Genomic DNA, 22346 nt, shown 5'->3' with positions numbered 1-22346 from the left:
GTGAAGGCCCGTAACGTGACCCCGGCCTCTTTCTGGCCTCTTCCATTGCCGCCCCGTTTCTCATCCATGAGCCCCTCAGCATACAAGACTGCTCTCCTCCTCCTGTCCTCGGTCCATGCTTCCCCAGCTGCGTTTCCTCCTACTTATTCTAGAAGACTCCTCAGGTATCTCTTCCTGCAGGGAGCCCTTCCTAAGCCCGCAGGTCCCACCCAGGTTAGCTCGCTCTTCTCTCCTCCCACCTCATGGAGAGAGCAGCCTGGTGACTGTCATGACCTGTGTGCCCCAGGCAGGAGGAAGCGCCGTCTTCCGCGCGCTCATGAAAAGCACGCAGAGATGCTCGTGCCATCCCGCTTTCTAAGTCTGCACCTCCCTGTCATGGGCTTGCTCACTGCCAGTCAGCCCCCTCCGCTGAGGAGTCAGTGCCAGGCCCGCATTCTCCGTCTCTCTGACGCAGCCCCTTCCATCTCAAGGTGATTTACGTGTAAACATAAACGGTCCTCCTAGCACCTGGCTCCCCATCTCCCTGACCACCTCTGCTCCAGTGACCTCAGCCCCCCCCCACCACGGTCCCAGCCCGGACTTTGTCATCACTGGAAACTGCTCCCCCCATGGAGCTGTGACACCTGTGCTGGCTCCAGGGTTCCCGTTCCCCGGACTCTCGTCAGTTTCCCCCTCACGAATCAGGCCCATTGACGTACAAACATGCTGTAGAATTTCCCATCTTCACTGAGCGTTCCGTCCTCCACTCCTGCCACTGCCCCATTCTCTGTTCCCCCTTTGGCCAAACTCTTCAAGACTTGGCTGCTCACCTTCCCTTCCTCGCCTCCCGCTTTTTGCTCAGTCTACTCCACAGAAGCTTTCTTCCCCACGTTCTGCAGAGCAGTCTTTTCAGCCCCCAGTGGCTGTCCACGTTGCCGTGGCCATTGACAAGTCTCCCTTTTGACATGGTTTTTCCCTCCTGGAAACCTTGTGTCTCTTTGGGGACCCCACCCTCGCCTTGTGCAGCATCACTGGCTTCGTCGGTTTTATTTTCTTCGGCCACTTCACCTCACTTCTGAGACCCCTTCTGTGTTCGGGGGAACTCTTCACCCCACCTTATGAGTTTGATGGGAAGCCAAGTGACCTCTGACTGTAGTTGCTGAAAATTCCAGATGCTTCTTTTCTTAGATCCCCTCTCAGCAGGGGCAGCCGTTGGCAATGGCCGAATCTGGTCTACCACCTGTTTTTGTAAATAAAATTTTATTGCAACCCAGCCCCATGCCTTTCTTTATGCATTGTCTCCCGCTACACCGGCAGCTTGAGTGCTTGTGACCGGCTGTGTGGCCTGCGAAGCACAAAACTATCTGGTCCTTTACCAAAAAAATGACCTCAGCACTGCAAGAGGGTATGGGCATGTGCCCCAGGCTCTGCGCGTCACACCCACCTGCTGGCTCAGTGTCAGGGCTGCAGGAAGGACAAGCTCCTGGGTGGAAGTGGCCGGTGGTCAGTGCTGCTCCCTGCAGGGTGGCAGAGGCAGTGCCGACCACCACCATTTGGAATATTGTTCCTGGCCTACTAGACTCAAAACTTGTTCCTCCAGCCCTCTAGGGATTCTCCGGCCACCCCGTGAGCCCTTTTTCCCCCTAGTTTTTGTTCTTATGGTAAAATAAACATAACATCAAATTTACCACTTGAACCATGTTTAAGTGTACCGTTCCGTGATGTTAAGTACATTCATACCGTGCAAACATCACCACCTTGCAGCTTGCAGTAGACTTTGAATCAAGTCCTTCTCTGTGGAAATCAGCTAGAGTTGGGCTCCGCTGCCTGCCACCAGTTCTCTGGACAGATACACCTGATCGTCCTTCTGCCACCTCGCTCCTCTTCCTCTGTTTCCTGTTCTGACGCTTCCTCCTCGTCACAGCTCACTCACCCGCGCTGGGGACTCCCCGATGTCTGTCTCTAGCCCAGACCTCTCCTCCGGACTCGAGGTTCGTATAGCCAAGTGCTCTGCAGACCACTAGAAGGCAAAATGCCTCAACAGCAGAAACGTAAAACATGGAAATCAGAACCGTTGATCTGTGCTCCGCCTGCCCCGCTGCACACACTTGCCCTCCACTGACCACACCTAGACCAGCCGTCACATCACCTACCTACACTCTGCAATAGTTTTAGTTGCACGGTGGTCACCTGCAGGTTCCCAGCAGGAGATGCCGTCAGCAGACAGCCTCCAGCTGCCTGTTCCTCTGACTGAGAGCCTTCTCACCAGGGCCCGCCGTTTCCAGGGCAGCACCCGGGGGAGGGCTGGCTTCTTGAGCATGCAACCTGCATCATGTCCAGGGCTTCAAAACCCCACGCTTGGTTTAATGCTCTAATGTGGCCATCAGAATTCCCCAGTTTTGAAAAGAGGCCCTGCATTTTCATGTTGCACTGGGACCGCCAATTATGTAGCCCTGTCTGCCTCATGTGGAGCTCATTTTCTCTGCCTTGCTCACTTGGCTCCAGCCTGTCGCTCTTGCTTTTCCTGGAACATGCCAGATTGTTCCTGGGGTCAGGGCCGTGGCTCTTGCTGCTCCTTATGCCCAGGCCCCTCTTTCCATGAGCTGCACCTTCTCCACTCATTTCCTTCAGATCTGGGTTCAGACTCACCTCACAGAGGCCTCCCCAGGCATGAGGCCCCTGCCCTCACTTTCTGGCCTCTCTGCTCTGTGCGTACACACACACCGCCCCTACCCCTCGCCCCCCGTAAATGGCTGTGCCGGGATTTGAGCTCACTGCTTGCTGGCTCCAGAGCCTGCGCTCCTGACCACTGCGCTGAGCTGTCTCGGAATTTCGTAGATGCTACGTGTACCTGGTTTCTGATGTTCCCCCCAGGAAGTTGTTTGCTTTTTCCCTTGGGATACCTGAAGAATTCTCTCTGTCTCCTTGAAGTCAACCAGAGTTTGTCTCAGCGTTGAGTGTTCTTTATCACATTTTCCTGGGAACACAACATGTTCTGTGCGGCTGCATGTGCAGCGCATCTTCGTTTCCGGTCAGTTCTCTTATAGCGTATCTTTGATGGCATCGTCTGTTCCATTTTTTGGGTTCTCTACCACGGGGACACGAATTATCGTTCTGTTGGATTGTCTTTGTCTCTCTTCCAATGCTTTTAGCTTTGTTCTAATTGCTTTAGCTTTTGTCTTTCTCATCTGCATTCACTGTTTGTTTAATTTGATTTTCAGCTATGCATATTCTGTTTTCGGCTCTTTTTAAATGTATTTATGAGTTCCATAATGATGTGGTTTGGTCTGCAGTTTGTTTCTCTTAGGCTGGGAATTTGCCCTTTCCCCTTACTGTGTTTTTATCATCTCATCTTTGAATTCTTACTGAGAACATGTTCTTATAACATTGTGGGGAAGGTCCTTCTCTTCCTTGCGGTGTGTTCTCTTCGTGGAGAGCGACTTTGACTTTCCTGAGCCATGTCCCCCCCCCTCCCCGTCTCTCTCTCTCTTCTTTTGGCCATAATGTGTTTGCATAGTTACCATGTTATTCCTTGTCGTGTTGGCTCCGGTGCGGATGGCTCTGTGCAGTCATTCTGTTTGCTCTGCTACCTCAGGGGGTTCTTGGTCCTCTCTCCCCAGTCTCTCGCACCCACTTACACTGTGTTCCCCTCTGGGCTATGGGGAGCTCGTTACCTTGTGGTCAGAGGGGCAGAGAGAAGTTGCACACCGGGGGAGCTGTGGCGGGGTGGGGGGGGAGTCTTTCGCAGTATCGAGATTCTCTCCGTCCTAAGAATTGTGGGAAATGTCTCATGCCAAGGCTCACTCCAGCTGCTTGAGGGACATGTATGCCATTCCTGTAGGGATCGGGAAGGGGGCACCTCAGGCTCCAGAATGTTCCCTGAGTCCATGTGTACCCAAGAGCATCCACCTCCTGCAGAGCCAGCCTGGCTCCCTGGCACTTTACCTGTTTCTCCCCCACCTCCCAGTAGAAACTTCTGAGCCTAAAAGGAAAAAGTTACGGACTCCCACCCAGTTGCTTCTCTCCAGCTTATTGGCTGAGAGAGCTCAGGGTGTGCTTGGCTCCCCAGCATGGCTTCTGGGGATGAGGCAGGGGCAGGAGCTCAGTCTTGCTGCTGCTTTGTCCTCTAGAATCCTTTCTAGCCAGCAGTGTTTCTAAACGTACTGCCTTCAATTTTATGTTCTTTTCCTCTGTGTGATGAATTCTTCTCTTGGCACTCCTCCTCCCTACCTTTGTTTTGTTTTCTTATTTTATTGGGGATTGGGAGAGAACATTTCTGTGGGGAGTTTTAAGCTGCCATTTGAACCTAACTCTCTAATCCATGTGGAGTCAAGTCTGCTGTGTGATGCGGTGGCCACGAGAAGTAAGTCATGGCCCCGCACCCCCATATGTTCTCTGGCTGTTCGCAGATGCTGTTGTAGGGAAATGTCAGGTTCCGAAGGGAGTTCCATTGGGATCGTTACAGGAAGGACAGTATTCAGTCTTCCTGTTGTGTCTTTTACTCGATGAGTAAAGGGACCAATTTGTTGATATTTGTCTTGTCACCAGGCGTGTTACTTACTTTTTAGCCAGTCCCCAGAGTTGTTTATGTGATAGACATCTAGTCCCCGCTGCTTGTCAACTGCTTCCTGGTGGCTTTGGATCCCTGTTGTCAGAAGCCAGGGTGGGGGCCCAGGGTGCTGCCGGGGAAGTTGCTGAGAAAAGTGAGATACCAGCCACATCTGTGTATCTCTTTCTGGGTGTTCCAACAGTGCGGGGTCACGGGCGTGCCGCAGCCCTTCGCTGCCCCTCCCCTGCTTCCAGCCTGTCACTGGCCTTTCCTTGTATGGCTCTAGTGGGCTCACAGGTCCTGTTGTTCTGACCTTGAAGGTTTCCTGGGGTTCTGTTGGGGAATCCTATCCCCAGACCTCCCTGGCGGGTCCCTCCTTGGCCACATGTTGAGCGGGTAGGACTGTAGGACACAACTTGTCTCACAGCGACGGCAGCCGCACCACATCCTGCAGCAGTCTCTCCAAGTGCCTCAGCCCTTGGTGGCGCCTTGTTTGCCAGCACTGACGGAGAGTTTCCCTTTCTTTCTATTCAGGTGTCACCTCATTGGGCTCAGTGACCCTCCTGTGTGTGGGGGTGCTGACACTCCTCCTCCCCCCACCCCGGCACCGCTGCAGGTCGGCCACAGTCAGTCGTGCTCAGTGTATTCACTTGTGAAGGGGGTGCCTGTCAGGTTTCTTCACAGAACAAGACCCTTTACCTTCCTTCCCTTACTCTCTAGCCTGCGTATTCCTTAATTTCTTGCCAGCTTGTGGGTGCAGGTAAGACTTTTTAAATACTATCTTCTATAGCATCTTCTAGAAGGTGTTCAGTCCAGTGTTTTTAGTAGTTTCAGCAGGAGGAGTATCTGTGGACCTGACCTCCGCATTTCTGGAAGCCAGGCTGTGCAAGCCTGGAACTCTTCTTCCCAGTGTCACCATCCCCCAAACTGCTGCCCTCAGAACCCCTCCCTGCCCGTCACTGTAGGTGTCGCTGCTCCTGGGTGAGGGTTACACCAAGGCCCCAGCCTCGCCTGCCAACCCCCACCCACCAGTGCTCAGCGGGCCACCGGAAGCATGCAGACGCATCATTTAGTCACTTGAGCCTGCTGGGCCTGGGTGCTCAGCCAGCCCTGCTCCTTGAAGTGAATGGCCGCAGGGACACTGCCGTCAGAAGCAGCAGAGGTAGCACAGCGTCGGCCTTGGCTTGTCCTGTGGCACACGGTTGCTGAGGGCTGTTCCTGGGTCTGGTGCTGTGTGATGAGCAGGGAGACGACAACAAAAACGACACACACCGGCTGGGTGGGGGGTTGGCCATCGTGGTGGTGTGTTCAGAGTACACTGTGGGGGGCATGGGGTGCTCCTGCTCATGGGAGGCAGGAGCAAGAAAGGCATCTCAGAAGGGCCATCTTAACCCAAATGAAGCTGGGAGAGGGGGCTGGCCCAGAGCCTGTGGTCTCCCTCCCGGGAGAGGTGTCACCGTGGGGACAGGCTGGGGCCCGTCTGCCCATCTGGTCTCGCCCACTCTGAACCCTCCTGGCAGCCTGTGGGACTCCTCCTCGGGCCTTCTTCTTCAGGGAATCCCCATCTCTGGGCTGCCCCTCTGCCTGGAATAGGAGAGGGTGTCACTATTTCTTCGTTACCTCTCTGTCCGTCCTCCCCCCTCACTAAACCGGGAGCTCTAGGTGACCAAAGAATGATGCTCCCTCCGCCCCGCGTCTTTGTCCTTAGCTCAAGTCAAGGGCATCGTCCTTAAACACACATTGACTCAACCGTCACCTCAGAAAAGTTCCCCTGTCTGGTGGTACTTTTCTTTTCAGCTGTGACACTGTAGAGTTGAAGAGGTGGATTTGTGAGGGTACCCCCAACTCTAACATGTACGAACTTGTGATCTAGGTGCGCAGCTCTCACACTCATGATTGTGTGTGCTCGTGTGCGCGCACACGTGCAAATACGCTATGCTTAGAGGGGATGAAGACGGCTGTTTCTTTGAAAAAAACGAGTGCTTCAGCAAACCCATGACCTCCTGGTGGGCTTAGGGAGTCACCTGGCACCCCATCCTGGCCTCCCTCCTTCGGGGTCACCCTGGGACTGAGCAGGCCCCGGGGCCAGGGGTAAACTCATTCGGACCACCTGTTTTGCATCGTTTTTACCTCTACGTCCAGCAGAACAGCTTCCAGACTTGGTGGGCATTTGTTACTTGTTTTTAAGCAACAAACACTTGTGTATCCCTCAATGCACAGAATTGAAAACCAACATGTTGTCATAGTTGTTTCAGGTAATTTCAATTTAAAGAAACTAGACTATTACAGATAGAGTCAAAGGCCCTTTTATTCCCCATCTTCTGTGCTATTAAAAGTTCATTTACTGTATACTTGGCTAGAATGGCTAGAAAGATAAATTTTGTTAGGTATATTTTATACGTAAAAAACTTAACAACAACCACCAAACAGTTCCTTTGCTCCCAAGTCAGAGTTTGGGCACAGCTAGGTCTCCCACCTTTGTAGCCAGTGGGAACAGAACTATGTTCTCCTGTCCTTGAACTCCTAACCATGAGTGTGGCTGGAACCCCAACCTGCTCCTGGCCCAGGCTCACCCGTCTGTAGTCAGTGGCACCACAATCCTCCTAGGCCTTGGCCCAGGTCCTTCACTTGTCCCCACCCCTCACCCCCACACCAGTCTGTCAGCCAGCTCTGTTGCCCCACCTCCTGGTCATGTCCCCAATTCTCCGCTGTCTCCACCCTGGGCCACGCCAAGACCATTGCAAGAGGCTTCTCACAGGTCCTCCCTGCTTTCCTCCTGGGCTCCTGCAGTCTATTTAGAATGATCCTTTGAAGATAAGAGCCCTCGTCCCTGTTCCCTGCTCAAAGCTCCCTAATAGCTTCCCATCACACTTGGAAGAAAACCCAACAAAGCCCTGTTGAGGCCGCTCTACTGTCTGGAAACTTCTTCCTCCACACAGCCACGGGGCTTGCCCCCTCGCTTCCTGTAAGTCTTTCTTTTGTTCCTCCCCCACTACTACCACGTGCATGTTTTCTTCATTGGGTTCCAATCAGCTCGTTTTTTGGAAACTCAGCTAGTCACACACAGCATTGCCGATGCAAGGAGCCCATTCAGGCAGCACCTATGTCCTTTTGACGCTCCTCATTACCCTCTAAGCGCTCCCCTGCCTTTTCGCCCCCGTAGGCCACCCCAGAACGAGAACCACCCTCTTGTCTGAGGGGCCAGCCTGGTTCCCTTCCGTGGACACTAGGCATGTTCCCTGCCCCTGGGATGCCATCGTTGGCCTTAGAATATGTCCCACCAAGGCTGTACAGAGCAGTGTTGTCAAAAGTATTAGAAATAAATCTCTTCTTGGTGGTATGGTATCAGTTTGGTAGCGTTAAATTCATTTATTTCTGGTTGCAGTCATGCAAGGAGGTTTTGTTACCTTTGTTTTCATTTTCATTTTGGTTATGTAAGCTTTTTACCTGATTCAGGAGGTGAAATGATGCCCTGGCGTACCCAGAGAGGGCTCGCCCATTCCATTAGTTTCTGCTGTGTTTCCTAAAGTCCCCTTCTTTCTCACACAGCAAGCAGCCTGCAATAGATGTTTTTCACCTGGACGGTAGATCTGGGGATCACTCCCCAGTGGTCTGGGGCGCTCGCCATGGTGCCCCATAGTGTTGTCGTCTAGTCAGCGGGTCGCTGGCGGTGGCTGGCTGAGCTGTCTGCAGTCTGGGGCTTGTCAAAACAGTGCCGCCGAAAACAACATCATTCTCTGTTGTTTTGCCTTTCTGGAGGTGTCTCTTAAGGGCAGATTTCTAGAAGGGATTGCCCTAGATTGCATCAACACCCTTGATTGTATCTAACAGGCATTCCTGGGGCATGTGGCTTGTACTTGACCTCGTGGTGCTGAAAGTATTTGGGGAATACAAATGAGAGTTCTGAAGAAGCCAGACCTTTTCCATTGGCGCAGTGTTTTTCTCTGACTCTGGGACTGTCGGGGTTCCAGGGAGCAGCCCTGGCCTTCGGCAGTGCCCCAGTACACTGTGCGGAAGTGGTGATTCCAGTCTGCCACTCAGCTGTGGCCGAGCGCCCCTTCTCCCTCTGGGATCATGGGCCACGCCCAGCCTCCCATGGTTCTTCCTCATTTCCTGCTGAGAAGCTAAGACTGGGAGAATTGAAAAGTAGGCTCTGTGCTAAAACAGGTTAGGGAGCCCCACTTTACAGCAGAAAAACGCCCCCTGTGGGCCGAGGGCTGAATCTGGGTGACCCTGGCAGCCAGCCATTCTCGGGCCCGAAATTGCTGAAGAGCCAGGGTAGGGAGGAACTCAAGTGAACCCGAGGAGGGCCTGGACACACCCTTGCCCCACCACCTGTCTCCCCACGCCTGACCTTGGCTGTTCAGGAAAGCCGTGTGCTTGTGGCGCCAAGTGAGTTGTGTGCTAACCCGCCTTCGCTGACTTCCCCACAGCGCAGTGTAAGCCGCTTGGGGTAGAGCAGCTGCGGGGCAGTGCGTGGCCAGTGCAGGCAGGAGCTGTGTGGGCCAGGACAGCTCTGGGGCTGAGGCACGGAGGACAGGAATAGCCGTGCCCTTTTCCAGAATAGACTACGAGCTGAGGGGCTAGCAGACGGCTGATCCTGAGCCCACACTTCTTTCTCAGCCTCCCCTGGCCCTGGCGGTATTCGTGCCCTCTTAGTCCAGCCACGAGAGTAGCGTGGCCGGACTGTGACCCCAGTGTCCAGGGCCTCACGGTGAGCATTTCTGAAACACACAAGGAAGGGACCCTACCAGACGGAACTGGGGTAGGGAAGGGGCTGCTCTGTCGGCATGAGAGGTGGGGAGGCACCCCCCCCCCAGAACGGCGTGGACGCTGCTCAGTGCCTTTCTCCTCTCTCTGCCATCCCACCCACAAGGCCTTGTGTCTGTCATAAGGGAGTGCCTAGTGGCAAGGGCTCACCTGGCCTGGGGTCACTTCTCATGCCGGAACCCTGGACAGCGGTTTCTGATGGCCCCAATTAGCCAGGATTTGTATAGCACTTTTGTGACTTTTTCTTGCTCTGGGGTGTTGGGACCTGTTCCTGAGGTGAGGAAACTGAGGCATGGGATATGAGGGCACTTGCTCAGGTCTGTGTTGGCAAATGTCAGTTAGGATTTCAGCTCAGGTCAGCTGGCTCCAAACCTGTGTGCTCTTTCCACAGCGCTAAGCTGTGTGCCACCTCCCAAGCGGGTAGTGCGGGCCTCTGTTCCCATCAGTAGGTTGTACTGTGCCCCACGGCAGCTGTTTGTCCAGCACACATTTGAGAAAACCCCAAATACAAAAGCTGTAGTAACCTCCAAGCCAGGCCTTGGAGCCCCACCCCCATGTTGGGTGTGCAGCTCCCTGTCCAGCAGGCCGGGGCCGCCTCCTGTCAGCCATGAAGCCCAGAGGCCGTCTGGTGCAGCTCGGACAGTGGCCTTTTCCAAGGCGCATGCTCAGAAGCCACACGGTGTTTCTACTCAGAAAAATGGCACCTGTGTAAGCCGCTCACTCTCCTACACGCTGCGAGTGGGACTCGGGGGGCCACAGTGCAGGTAGAGTGCAGTCAGTCACCAACATCAGCAGCCCAGAGCCCTAAAGAAATCTGTGAAGGGAAGACCATCAAGGCCTGGTGAGCACCAGCGGGGTAGCCCCAGCTCCCAGAGCCCTTGCCTGTGCTGTGCTGCGCTGCCCTGAGCCTGCCCATGCGCACTTTTTCTGCAAACCGGTGTGTCCTCTGTGATACTTACATGCCTGTTTAACACTTCAGGGAAGAAAAGTCAGAAGACCAGGATCTCCAGGGCCTCAAGGACAAACCCCTGAAGTTTAAAAAGGTGAAGAAGGATAAGAAAGAAGACAAAGAGGGCAAGCATGAGCCCCTGCAGCCGCCAGCCCACCACTCTGCTGAGCCAGCAGAGGCAGGCAAAGCAGAGACCTCGGAAGGGTCAGGCTCAGCCCCAGCCGTCCCGGAAGCTTCTGCCTCCCCCAAACAGCGGCGCTCCATTATTCGTGACCGGGGACCCATGTATGATGACCCCACTCTGCCTGAAGGTTGGACCCGAAAGCTTAAGCAAAGGAAATCTGGCCGCTCCGCTGGGAAGTATGATGTGTATTTGATCAAGTAAGTAAGGGCAACTCCTGTCTCTACAGAGCTGGGAGGGCCAGGTGGGCAGGAGGTCGGGGACAGATGCTGAAAACTAATGGGGATCCCTTGGAGTAGCAGCTCTTTGCTGCTGGTTGATCACAAAAATGTGCATGCGTAACCCCTCCTGAGGTCAGGGAGGGGGCTTCAGTAATGAACACTGCTTCCAGGCGTGACCAGGTATGCTTGGAACGACTGTGTACAGAGATCTCTGCCCTGAGTGACGTGTGCACAGGGTAGCAGAGGGTGACTTTACCCCGCCTGCTCTTGAGGCCTCGCCTGGAGATGGAATAGCAGTAGGACCTACTCAGGGTTGCAGTGAGAATGCCAGGAGGGGTCACCTGGGAACCAGTGAGGTCATGGGACCTGCTATCTGCGGTGACCTGGGCTCTGGAGGCAAGCTGAGCTTGCTGGGGTTCCCGCTGCTTCCCGGCTGGAGAACATCCAGCCATGGGACTCTTTTCAGAACCTGTTAAGCTCATCTGCTTTCTGGGAGAGTTTTTCTGTGACATTGCTTCCTGCACCAGAAGAATTAGGAGTACCTAGGGCTCAGTCCATTCTGTGAATTATGTTGGGAAAGGTGGGCTCTTGGACAGGGCCCCTGGGGAGAAACACATATGGGTGCCATGTGCCTTTCCAACAGTCGCTTTTGCGTCTGTCCAGCTTTGGGGGGATCACCGGATGTTTTCTGTTGAAACAGATTAACTTCCAAAGCCAAGCTCCAGAGGAGGAGTGAAGAAGTACATTTCAGTTCTGTCCCTTAGACGATCCTGAAATGGTTAGCAGTTTTCAAAGGACATTTTCAGACATTTGCACCCTTGTTTGGTTCGAACAAATCTGAGAAGAGTGAGCAAAGCATTACCTCTTGCCAGATGAGGAAACCGATTTCCAGAGATGCTAAGTAGCATGCCCAAGTTCAGACAAAGGGTCCTCTCCTGGCAGATCGGGCCCAGGCACCAGCCAGCAGAATTGGCCCGAGCCTGATGGCTAGACAGGGTCCCCAGGCCAGACCCCTTTGGGGGCCAGAGGAGAAGCCTGAGTGGCAGGCAGGTCCTTGGGGGCATCTAGGCAACGGCTGTGGAGCAGCCAGCACCAAGCTGTCGTGACGTGGGAGCAGGCCATGCCAGTGCCCACCACTGCCCGGCAGCCCAGTTACCTCGTGCATAGCTGTGGTGGTGCCCATCTAGTTGTAGCTCATCCTGGCTTTTCGTAAATGTGACTCCTTTTCAATAATCTCATCAGGCACGTCAGCGGCAGAATGCTTTCTGTCAGAGTTCACCACCACCTTCTGCTCTGCCGCATCGCCGACATTGCTCTGGGAGCTTCTAATCATTTTTTGTGTCTCTCCATTTGTTCCCACAGTCCCCAGGGAAAAGCCTTTCGCTCTAAAGTGGAGTTGATTGCGTACTTCGAAAAGGTAGGCGACACCTCCCTGGACCCTAATGATTTTGACTTCACGGTAACTGGGAGAGGGAGCCCCTCCCGGCGAGAGCAGAAACCACCTAAGAAGCCCAAATCTCCCAAAGCTCCAGGAACTGGCAGAGGTCGGGGACGCCCCAAAGGGAGCGGCACCGCGAGACCCAAGGCAGCAGCATCAGAGGGTGTGCAGGTGAAAAGGGTCCTGGAGAAAAGTCCCGGGAAGCTGCTCGTCAAGATGCCTTTTCAAGCTTCGCCGGGGAGCAAGGCCGAAGGGGCTGGGGCCACCACTTCGGCCCAGGTCATGGTTATCAAACGGCCCGGCAGGAAGCGAAAAGCCGAGGCTGATCCCCAGGCCATTCCCAAGAAACGGGGCCGAAAGCCGGGCAGTGTGGTGGCGGCCGCTGCCGCTGAGGCCAAGAAGAAAGCCGTGAAGGAGTCGTCCATCCGGTCTGTGCAAGAGACCGTGCTCCCCATCAAGAAGCGCAAGACCCGGGAGACGGTGAGCATCGAGGTGAAGGAGGTGGTGAAGCCTCTGTTGGTGTCCACCCTCGGCGAGAAGAGCGGGAAGGGACTGAAGACCTGCAAGAGCCCTGGGCGGAAAAGCAAGGAGAGCAGCCCGAAGGGGCGCAGCAGCAGTGCCTCCTCGCCCCCCAAGAAGGAGCACCACCACCACCACCACCACTCAGAGCCCCCGAAGGCACCCGTGCCGCTACTCCCACCCCCGCCCCCACCCCCGCCTGAGCCCCAGAGCTCCGAGGACCCCGCCAGCCCCCCTGAGCCCCAGGACTTGAGCAGCAGCGTCTGCAAAGAGGAGAAGATGCCGAGAGGAGGCTCACTGGAGAGTGACGGCTGCCCCAAGGAGCCCGCTAAGACTCAGCCCACGGTCGCGACTGCCACCACGGCTGCAGAAAAGTACAAACACCGAGGGGAGGGAGAGCGCAAAGACATTGTTTCATCCTCCATGCCAAGGCCAAACAGAGAGGAGCCTGTGGACAGCCGGACGCCCGTGACCGAGAGAGTTAGCTGACTTTACACAGAGCGGATTGCAAAGCAAACCAACAAGAATAAAGGCAGCTGTTGTCTCTTCTCCTTATGGGTAGGGCTCTGACAAAGCTTCCCGATTAACTGAAATAAAAAATATTTTTTTTTCTTTCAGTAAACTTAGAGTTTCGTGGCTTCAGGGTGGGAGTAGTTGGAGCATTGGGGACGTTTTTCTTACCGACAAGCACAGTCAGGTTGAAGACCTAACCAGGGCCAGAAGTAGCTTTGCACTTTTCTAAACTAGGCTCCTTCAACAAGGCTTGCTGCAGATACTACTGACCAGACAAGCTGTTGACCAGGCTTCTTAGGGTACGCCTGCACTTCCCCTCCCACCCAGCCCTCCCCCCACGTGGTCGTTTAGGACAGAGAGCACTTGAGAGGACACTCCCATTTTCGGTGCCACTGGTGCCCCAGTCTCAGCTCTCCTTCCCCCCCACCCAGCCCCCCAGCTCTCCCAGCTCCCCCACTCCCACCCACGTTGGGACAAGGAAGTGTGAGGCAGGAGAGACAGGTGGCTTCTTTAGAGAAGACGACAAAAATGGCCAGTGGCTACAGCCCGTGTGATCCCACCTGTGGTGGCACAAATCTGGCCTCATGCCAGCCCCAATCCAAAACCCACAAGGACATTTCACAGATCAGGGGAGTAGCACCTGTTCGCTCCGGCTCTGGCATGGCTCAGAGGGAGTCCTTTGAGCTGCTGGGTGTCGACTGGCCTGAGCCAGAGGACAGGATGGCCCAGGGCCGGCCTCTAGTGGACGGCACTAGACAGAGGCCGTGGAGGCGGCAGGACGAGGCGCAGGCAGGCTGGCCGGGCTCCGGACCGGCAGAGCATAGCAGGGCAGGAGGGACTGGCTCCCGGTCTCTCCGAGCAGCCTGTGACTGGCAGAGGGGCGGGGGGACGGAGGGGAGATTGTTCTTCCAAAACTTTCCAATTCTACTCCTTAGGGACAGCTTAGAACTATTTGCACTATTGAGTCTTCATGTTCCCACTTCAAAACAAACATGCTCTGAGAGCAAACTGGCTTGAATTGGTGATGCTTTGTCCCTCAAGCCACCAGATGTGATGGTGTTTAGAACTGCCTGGATCTGTAGATACCTGCGCTTGTTTTAAAGTGGGCTCAGCACATAGGGTTCCCACGAAGCTCCGAAACTCTAAGTGTTTGCTGCAATTTTATAAGGACTTCCTGATTGCTTTCTCTCCTCTCCTTCCATTTCTGCCTTCTGTCATTTCATCCTTTCATTTCTTCCCCTCCTTCCTCCTCATTCATCCCTTCTGTTCCAAGCAGCAGCAGTGCCCAACTGTACAAGCCAATGCTGGTCAGCCAGAACTCGCCCTGCCCTCGGCCTTGCCGCTCCCAGCTGCAGCCCCAACCCGTTCCGAACCCTGCTGAATCCGCCTGGCCCCAGCGCCTCAGCCTCTCTGCAGGGCAAGAGAGCAGCAAGGCCTCACTCTCCTAGGGAGCCCTTTCCCTGGCCAGAGCCCAGACACCTGGCCTCCTCAACCTTCCACTCGAGAGAAGTGGGTGGGAGAAGTTGGGCCGGATTTGGATTTGGGAGCTGAGGGTAACACAGAGTTCCCCCCACCCCCGCCATGGCCTGCCAGAGTCATTGCAAGACCCAGCCCTGACCTCGGCCTCTGCCAGGCCCTGCTAGCGCAGTGCAGGGCAGCAGTGCAGGTACCCCCCAGACCTGAGCTGGCACCAGCGCCTAGGGCCCCCCTTCTCCGTCCCAGGTTCCTCCATTAACCACAAGTTCTTTTCTAATAGAAAACATTTGGCTTTTGCTTGCTGGAGACCGGGTAGGGCCAGTACATCACACATTTCCACGTCTGCCCCAGGGTGTCGCGTGGGGGCTTAGAGGCTTGGGTTTGCTGTGGGATCCCATCCTTTCAACCTCTCTGTTCAGGAAGTCCTTATCTAGCTGCATATCTTCATCATATTGGTATATCCTTTTCTGTGTTTACAGAGATGTCTCTTATATCTAAATCTGTCCAACTGAAAAGTACCTTATCAAAGTAGCAAATGAGACAGCAGTCTTATGCTTACAGAAACACCCACAAGCACGTCCCATGTGAGCTGCTGCCATGAACTGTCAAGTGCGTGTTGTCTTGTGTATTTCAGTTATTGTCCCCTGGCTTCCTTACTGCGGTGTAACCATGAAGGAGTGAAACATCCTAGAAACCGTCTAGCACTTCCTTGCCAGTCCTTAGTGATCAGGAACCATAGTTGACAGTTCCGATCAGTAGCTTCAGAAAAAACCGTGTCTGTCTCTTCCGGAATGGTTAGAAGCAAGGGAGTTTGCCCCGTTGAGTTTCTAGAGTCATAGCTGGCCTTTCTAGCATTTTTGTATCCATTTCCTTATGCTGCAAAAGCAACTCCCACAACCAACCCCACTCTGCTGTCAACCCTCTGGGCTTCACTTCTGACTCCTCCCCAGGAAGGGAAGGGGGGGTCAGAAGGGGGGGATGAGTCCTTCATCACCCCTCTTCCTCCAAGGACAAAAGGCTCCTGACCCCACAGTGGCCTTGCACGCCCGACACCCCCAAAAGGCATTTATCCACGTGAGCACAGCATCCAGGCAGTTTGTCACGGAGATGCCGTGCATTTTGGTCGGTGGGGTTTTCATGCGTTATACTTAGTCCAGTGAAATGTGGCTCCTGGGAACAATGTCAGGAGCTGCCCTCCCCATCGGCTTGGTATCATCTGGTCCTGGGAAGAGGAGTGCGGGGCCCGCCAGGCCCCCCTTTCACCCATGGCAGTTTGTTTATTCAGGGTCTGACTGGGCATTGGTGGTCGAGAACATAGCATTTCAAGGGTCGTTTCTTTCTGTCTGGCCCCCTAGCTCCCCAGCTTCTTCCCCTAGAGTTCCAAAGCTGCAGGCGGTGCCTGAGGCTCTTTAGGGTTTTCTCTCTCTCCCCCCCTTTCTTCCACATTCTCTCTTCTCCAAATAAAGGCATCAGGAGTGAGTCACCTTTTAAGCAGGCTGCCTTGGCAGTTTGTCACCCTGGCGGGCAGGGACCCTGCAGCTCCCATGCCACCCCTGTCCTGGAGTCAGGTTGACAGGAGGTTGGAGGGAAAGCCTAAGCCCTGGGATTCTCACCAGCTGTGTCAGGCCCATTTTGGGGTGTGACCTCAATTTTGTGTGTACTTGAATACCACAAAGATTGGGGGACATCTTTTAGGGACTGTGCGAAGAGTACAGGAATTGACCAATGGCTTTCGGAACCCTGTGGGCCAAGGTCACAGAAAGTCGCATTCAGTCTCCCGAACCCTCATTCTAGTTGTTAGTTACTACCTCCTCTCTCTAGAGAATTCCGTGTGTCCTCGAGCTCCTCCCACAATGCCCGGCCCAGCCCTGCCTGCCCGTCACGGGCTTGTCCTAATCAGTGGAATCGCCGGCCTTGACACTGTCATGAACTGGGGGCACTGGGCCACAGCCAGGCTCTGGTACGGCTCCCTTCTGCTGGCACAGGAGACACCTAGAAATGCCACGTCCCCAGTCCATCAGTGCCAAACTAGTCAAGGACCCAGCCCCTCAGCTCCCTGGAAGGTAAAAGTCGCGGTGGCCTGGGGTCACTGGCCACAGCCAGCACCTGGCTTCTACTCCCGAGACCCACCCTGTGCAGGTGCGGGCAACAGTCTGTTCAGTGGCATCATTCCAGGCTAGAGGCCAAGAACGGTGGTAGTGGGACCCGGAGCAACCCCAGCTTGTCACCGCCTCCTCTGCCCAGCTTGTTATTGCTGTCAACAGCGATCGTGAAAGGGTACTAGCCAGAAACAAACTTCCACGTTTGGTGGGGAAGGAGTTTCCTTAGCTGACAGGATCTCTGGATTTTAAGTAACTCTTAAGAAGCAGCTCAAGCCCAGGAAGGAGCAAAGGTTATGAACTGAACTCACCAGGTGGGGCTGAGGAGCGAGGAGCGTTCCCGCCCAGCTCTCTGAGCTGGCGGGGTCAGGGGAGGTTACAGGTACTGGTTCTTGGAGAAGACCTTTGTGCATCCATTCCTAGCCACTGTCGTTGCCCAGATTGCTTCCTGGTGCAAGTCACGCATGGAGTCTAGGACCCGTGGCCCAGACCTCGGGAAGCAAGCTGTGTCTAGAGCCCCATGGGCGTTTGCCTAGCCAGTACCCCAAGTGCAGCGCAACGACCATGGCGCCAGGCCTGTTGGCCGAGCCACTGCCCCCATGACCCCGCCATGGCAGTTTCACACTCTTACTCTGCTCTCTGCAAGGGCCCATCTTCGCTCTCTCGGTCAGTGAGCCTATCCGCTCTTGGAGGGGTTTGTTGACTCCATTTTTGTGTCTTTCTCTTTTAGATCAATCTTTAGAAAAGGCCTAATTGTTACAAATCACTAGGATACTGCCTGCCCCAGGGTCTGAAGTTACATATTAAAGGGGGAAAAAAGTGAACACTGAAACCGGTTCTCAACAATTCCGAAGGAAAACCTAGAGAATATTTGGCAGAAAATTACATTTCGCTGTTTCTGAATGAATAAGAGCAAGCTTTTGCTGCTCTCAGAATACTTGGAGCTTGACCTGATGTGTGGTGAGCGCAGCAGGCGAAGGGGATTCCAGCCCGAAGCTGCTAGATCTGAGACTCAGGGCCATCCTGTCACTGGAGAGCCCGTTTCTCCTTGGGTAGCAGTCCCTGAAGATTCAGCTGCCGTCCTGGCCTGTGGGGCGGCCTGGAGGTTACAGCCCGCCTGGTCCAAAAGCTGCAGGAGCCCAGCTCTTGGTGTGAGAAGCTGAGTGTTCAGCAGGGACTCGTGAAGGCCTGAGCCGTTTCCACTCCCCAGCGCCACCTGTTTCTTGCTCCATTCTCATCTCCACACAGCCTACCCAAAGTGCTGATTTGTCAGAAAAAAAGGAGTTCGAACTAGGGCCCAGCTAACTAGGAAGGAGAGGGTGTCTCCCCCTTGGCCTCTGCCTGTGGTACAGCCTGTCCCCTGAGTACATCCGCCTGCTCTGCTCTCCTTGGGGGCTAGGGCCTGGTAAAGCGGCACTCCCATCTGAACTCAGAGGTGAGGATGGAGGCCTGAGCACTCACTGCGGTGTGTGCCCCCCTCGTCCCTCACCCTCGAGAGCCCCTGGGGCAGAGGGAGGGTGGGTGTGAAGACAGGTGCTTCCCCCACCCACCACCAGCAGAGCCAAGACCCTCACAGGGGAAATCTGGCCTTTGAGTTTCAGAGCATTTATGAAACTTGCAAATTGTCTTTGCTCCCCGAGCTCCCCCTTCTATCTTACCTTTTCTCAAGTCCTGCTCAGCAGCGAGAGAAAACGAGATGAAAAGGCCAAGAGGTTTTTGGCTCCTGCCCACTGGTAGTCCCTCTCCCATCAGTGTTTGTGTGTCAAGTGACAAAGCTGTTCTTCCTGGTGACCCTGATTATATCCAGTATCTTATAGACTATACGCATAGGCCTGCTTGGTCTCCTCTATCCTGGGCTTTTGTTTTGCTTTTTAGTTTTGCTTTCAGTTTTTCTGTCCCTTTTATTTAATGCACCGACTAGACACACAAAGCAGTTGAATTTTTATATATATATATCTGTATATTGCACAATTATAAACTCATTTTGCTTGTGGCTCCACACAAAAAAAGACCTGTTAAAATTATACCTGTTGCTTAATTACAATATTTCTGATAACCATAGCATAGGACAAGGGAAAATAAAACAAAAAACAAAAAAACAAAAAAACAAAAAAAAAAACAGAAAAAAAATGACAAATCTGTCTGCTGGTCACTTCTTCTGTCCAAGCAGATCCGTGGTCTTTCCTCGCTTCTTTCAAGGGCTTCCCTGTGCCAAGCAAAGGAGGCTCCAGGCAGCACCCGGGGTTTTGCACTGTTTCTCCCGTGTTTGTGAGAGAGGTCCCAGGGTGCCGCAGGACAGTTCACCTCAGTGGGTGGGTGCGCGAGCGCTACCTCGCCCTCGCGATGTCCGGAATGTAGTTGGCACCGCCTGGTCCCCTTCCACCTCTGGGTGGGGCAGCTGGAGTCCACAGGGATGGCCTGACCCCCCATCCCTTCTAGTGACCCGGTCAGAGTGATCACGTGTGGAGAGTCGGCTCAGCAGGCCTCCCCATCAGTAGGACTCCCACTTGCCCGAGTCCGGGGGTATGGAGGGGAGATGGGAGGCCCGTCACATCTCTGTGAGCCACACCAGGTACAATGCCAGGGACCCCAGAACCACATAGAAGAGCCCAGTGGGTCCCCTCCAGGAGGTAGCAGACTCCAGAAATGTCCCTTTCTCTTCTTCCCCATCCTATGAGTAATTGCATTTGCTTTTGTAATTCTTAATGAGCAATATCTGCTAGAGAGTTTAGCTGTAACAGTTCTTTTTGATCGTTTTTTAAGTAATTAAAAACACCAAAAAAATAAATAAATCCAGAAACTTGTTCTTCCAAAGCAGAGAGCATTATAATCACCAGGGCCAAAAGCTTCCCTCCCTGCGTCATTACTACTTCTGAGGCCTGAATCCGAAAGAGAAACACTCGTAGGCCCTCTGAGTGTCTGGGCTACCCTCGGGCCCCTTGGAGGACCTGGTCTGGGGCCCACTCCAGCCTGCGTTCAGTATTAGCGGTGGGTCATGACATCCTTGCCCACCCCGCCTGGGATGGGGCCAAGGAGGCAAGGAGGCCGTTGCCGCTGATGCTTGGCCACTAACAGGTGGGTGTCCGCATGTGTCCACATGCATGCTTTGTGACGGAAATGTGAAAATCAGCGCCCGAGTTAGCCTCACCCTGTGACCTCTCGCCCCGCCGGGCCGGAGCGGGCCCATCCAGTTGAGTGTTTCTGGGGAGCTGGACAGTGGAGTGCAAAAGGCTTGCAGAACTTGAAGCCTGCTCCTTCCTTTGCTACCAAGGCCTCCTTTTCCGTTTGATTTGTCACTGCTTCAATCAATAACAGCCGCTCCAGAGTCAGTAGTTGAATATATGACCAAATATCACCAGGACTGTTACTCAATGTGTGCCGAGCCCTCTCTTCGCGCTGGGCTCCTGTGTACCCGGACACTGTAACGTGTGCTGTGTTAGCTCTCCTCCCCCCCTCACCTGCCCCTCGTCTTTCTGGGGGTTTTCTGTTTGGGTTTGGTTTGGTTTTTATTTCCCCTTTTGTGTTCCAAACATGAGGTTCTCTCTACTGGTCCTCTTAACTGTGGTGTTGAGGCTTATATTTGTGTAATTTTTGGTGGGTGAAAGGAACTTTGCTAAGTAAATCTCTTCTGTGTTTGAACTGAAGTCTGTATTGTAACCATGTTTAAAGTAATTGTTCCAGAGACAAATGCTTCTAGACACCTTTTCTTTACAAACAAAAGAATTCGGAGGGTGGGGATGGTGACCAAGATGAGAGGGGCTGTCCTATGTCCCCTCCCTGGAGGGGAGATCCAGAGAGATGACCCCTGCTCAGATCAGCCAGAAGCCACCCAAAGGAGTTAAGCCTATGCCAGCGGACCGAATAGCTGATGTGTTGCCATTTTCAAAGTCAGAGCAAAACCAGGTCTTGTTCCACCCGGTGGATTCTTTTGCCTTCCCCCCCCCCCCAAGATTATTGGCATCATTGTTATTTTTAAGAACAGACAGATTCATGTTCCTGCGAGGGGAGTCAGGAGGGTGTGAGCAGGGCCAGCCTGGCCTTGGTAGGAGGAGGTTGGGGTGGGCCTGAAAGGCCGTGGCTCAGACGAAGGGTGGGCATCTCCCTGGAGATCTCCCCTGCTGTGGCCACAGGTCAGGTATATGTTGACGGGGCAGACTGGCCACTCTTCGCCTGACGCAGCTCTTTCTGGACAGGCCAGGTAGTGGGCATTACCGTCTAGGACACCTCCATCACATCCCACCCCGTCCTGCAGCGCCCCACACTAACGTGACCTCTCAGTCCCCACCATCTCGTGTGATGAGATGCGGAGGGTGCGCTCTCTTAGCTGTCATCCAATTCCCAGCAAAATTTGGACGTGAGAACCCCCCTTCCCTTTCCATGGCAAAACCAGATCCTTCTCAGAGAAGCTGTTCCCCCCACCAGACGTTGGTTTGGGTTCACTTTGCGCCAGGCGGCGCCTCCTCCCGAAGGTGAGGGTAGTGCTCACCGTAGCGACCATTTGCACGTGGGGTTTGGTAGCGGGTAGAACCAGGCAGGGTGGCTGCCCCCTCCCAAGTCTCGGTGACACAGGCCAGCCACCCTGTGCAGAGGGAAGCCCAGCTGAGGGTGGGAGAGGTATGCGTGAGGCACGGGGAGCCGCCCAGGACAGACTTGGCTGGAGATGTCTCAAAAAGCCCTCTATCACATTCACCTTCAGTTTTTGTGTTTTGGGACAATTACTTTAGGAAATAAGTAGGTCGTTTTAAAAAACAAAAAATATTGATTGCTTTTTTGTAGTGTTAAAAAAAAAGGTTCTTTGTGTATAGCCAAATGACTGAAAGCACTGATATATTTAAAAACAAAAGGCAATTTATTAAGGAAATTTGTACCATTTCAGTAAACCCGTCTGAATGTACCTGTATACGTTTCAAAAACACCCCCCACTGAATCCCTGTAACCTATTTATTATATAAAGAGTTTGCCTTATAAATTTACATAAAAATGTCCGTTTGTGTCTTTTGTTGTAAAATCAAGTGATTTTTTCATAAGGTTCTTTTACTATTTGAAAAGATGGGCAGCACGCAGTTTTATTTTATTTTTGTAAGTTTTTTAATACGTGTGAAAGCAAAGACTACTCAGCATGCCTTTCTAAGTGACGCGTTTGCACCTTTTGTTGGGAAGTACTGTATCCTGTGCTGTTAGCATTCTCGATAAATCTCTCTGTGAAAGTGACTCAAGGTCTGGGCTTTCATTATCAGACAGCTCACAGGACAGCATGGTGGTGTGTTTCCTGATTCGGTCTGGCTGTCCCTGAACAGAGGAGAGCCAGCCACTTTCAGGACCGCCCTGAGAGGAAAGGGCAGCCTGCTCCATACACTGCCTCCCCTTGGGGGTGCCAAGGCCGCCCTTGCCAGGCACACTGCTCCTGCATGTGTGGGGAAGCTCTGGGTGGCAGGCTGGGAAGGGCCTGGCACAAGTCAGCCCGCCGTGCGCTAGGTCAAGAGGCAGGCAGGCTGCAGAACAGTGGCACAACCTCCCTGTTCCTGAGGGCCACGGTAGGGGTACCTCTCTGGTCGGGATGTGCCCAGGTGCTTTTGGAAAAACAGCCCACCCCCAGCTCAGGCTCCTCCTGTGCCTACCACCTGAGACCCTCCCATAGCCTCTGCTGAACTG

The 22346-nt window shown here is 53.9% G+C and overlaps 1 protein-coding gene across 2 annotated transcripts in view; it reads left to right on the top strand.

Moving 5' to 3' along the window:
• Positions 1-21905, top strand: part of MECP2 (methyl-CpG binding protein 2) — a 59025-nt gene extending 37120 nt beyond the window's left edge. For both annotated transcript variants that reach the window (XM_074323943.1, XM_074323944.1), the window contains 2 exons: positions 10278-10628; positions 12012-21905. In XM_074323943.1, the coding sequence (XP_074180044.1) occupies positions 10278-10628; positions 12012-13095 (1435 nt within the window). In that variant the 3' untranslated portion in view covers positions 13096-21905. The remainder of the gene's footprint in view (positions 1-10277; positions 10629-12011) is intronic.
• The last annotated feature ends 441 nt before the right edge of the window (positions 21906-22346 follow it).

The sequence above is a fragment of the Rhinolophus sinicus genome, chromosome X (assembly GCF_036562045.2).
Source record: "Rhinolophus sinicus isolate RSC01 chromosome X, ASM3656204v1, whole genome shotgun sequence".
Taxonomy (NCBI): Eukaryota; Metazoa; Chordata; class Mammalia; order Chiroptera; family Rhinolophidae; genus Rhinolophus; species Rhinolophus sinicus.
Note: the sequence above shows the minus strand (reverse complement) of the source record. Positions and strands in the feature narration are given on the sequence as shown.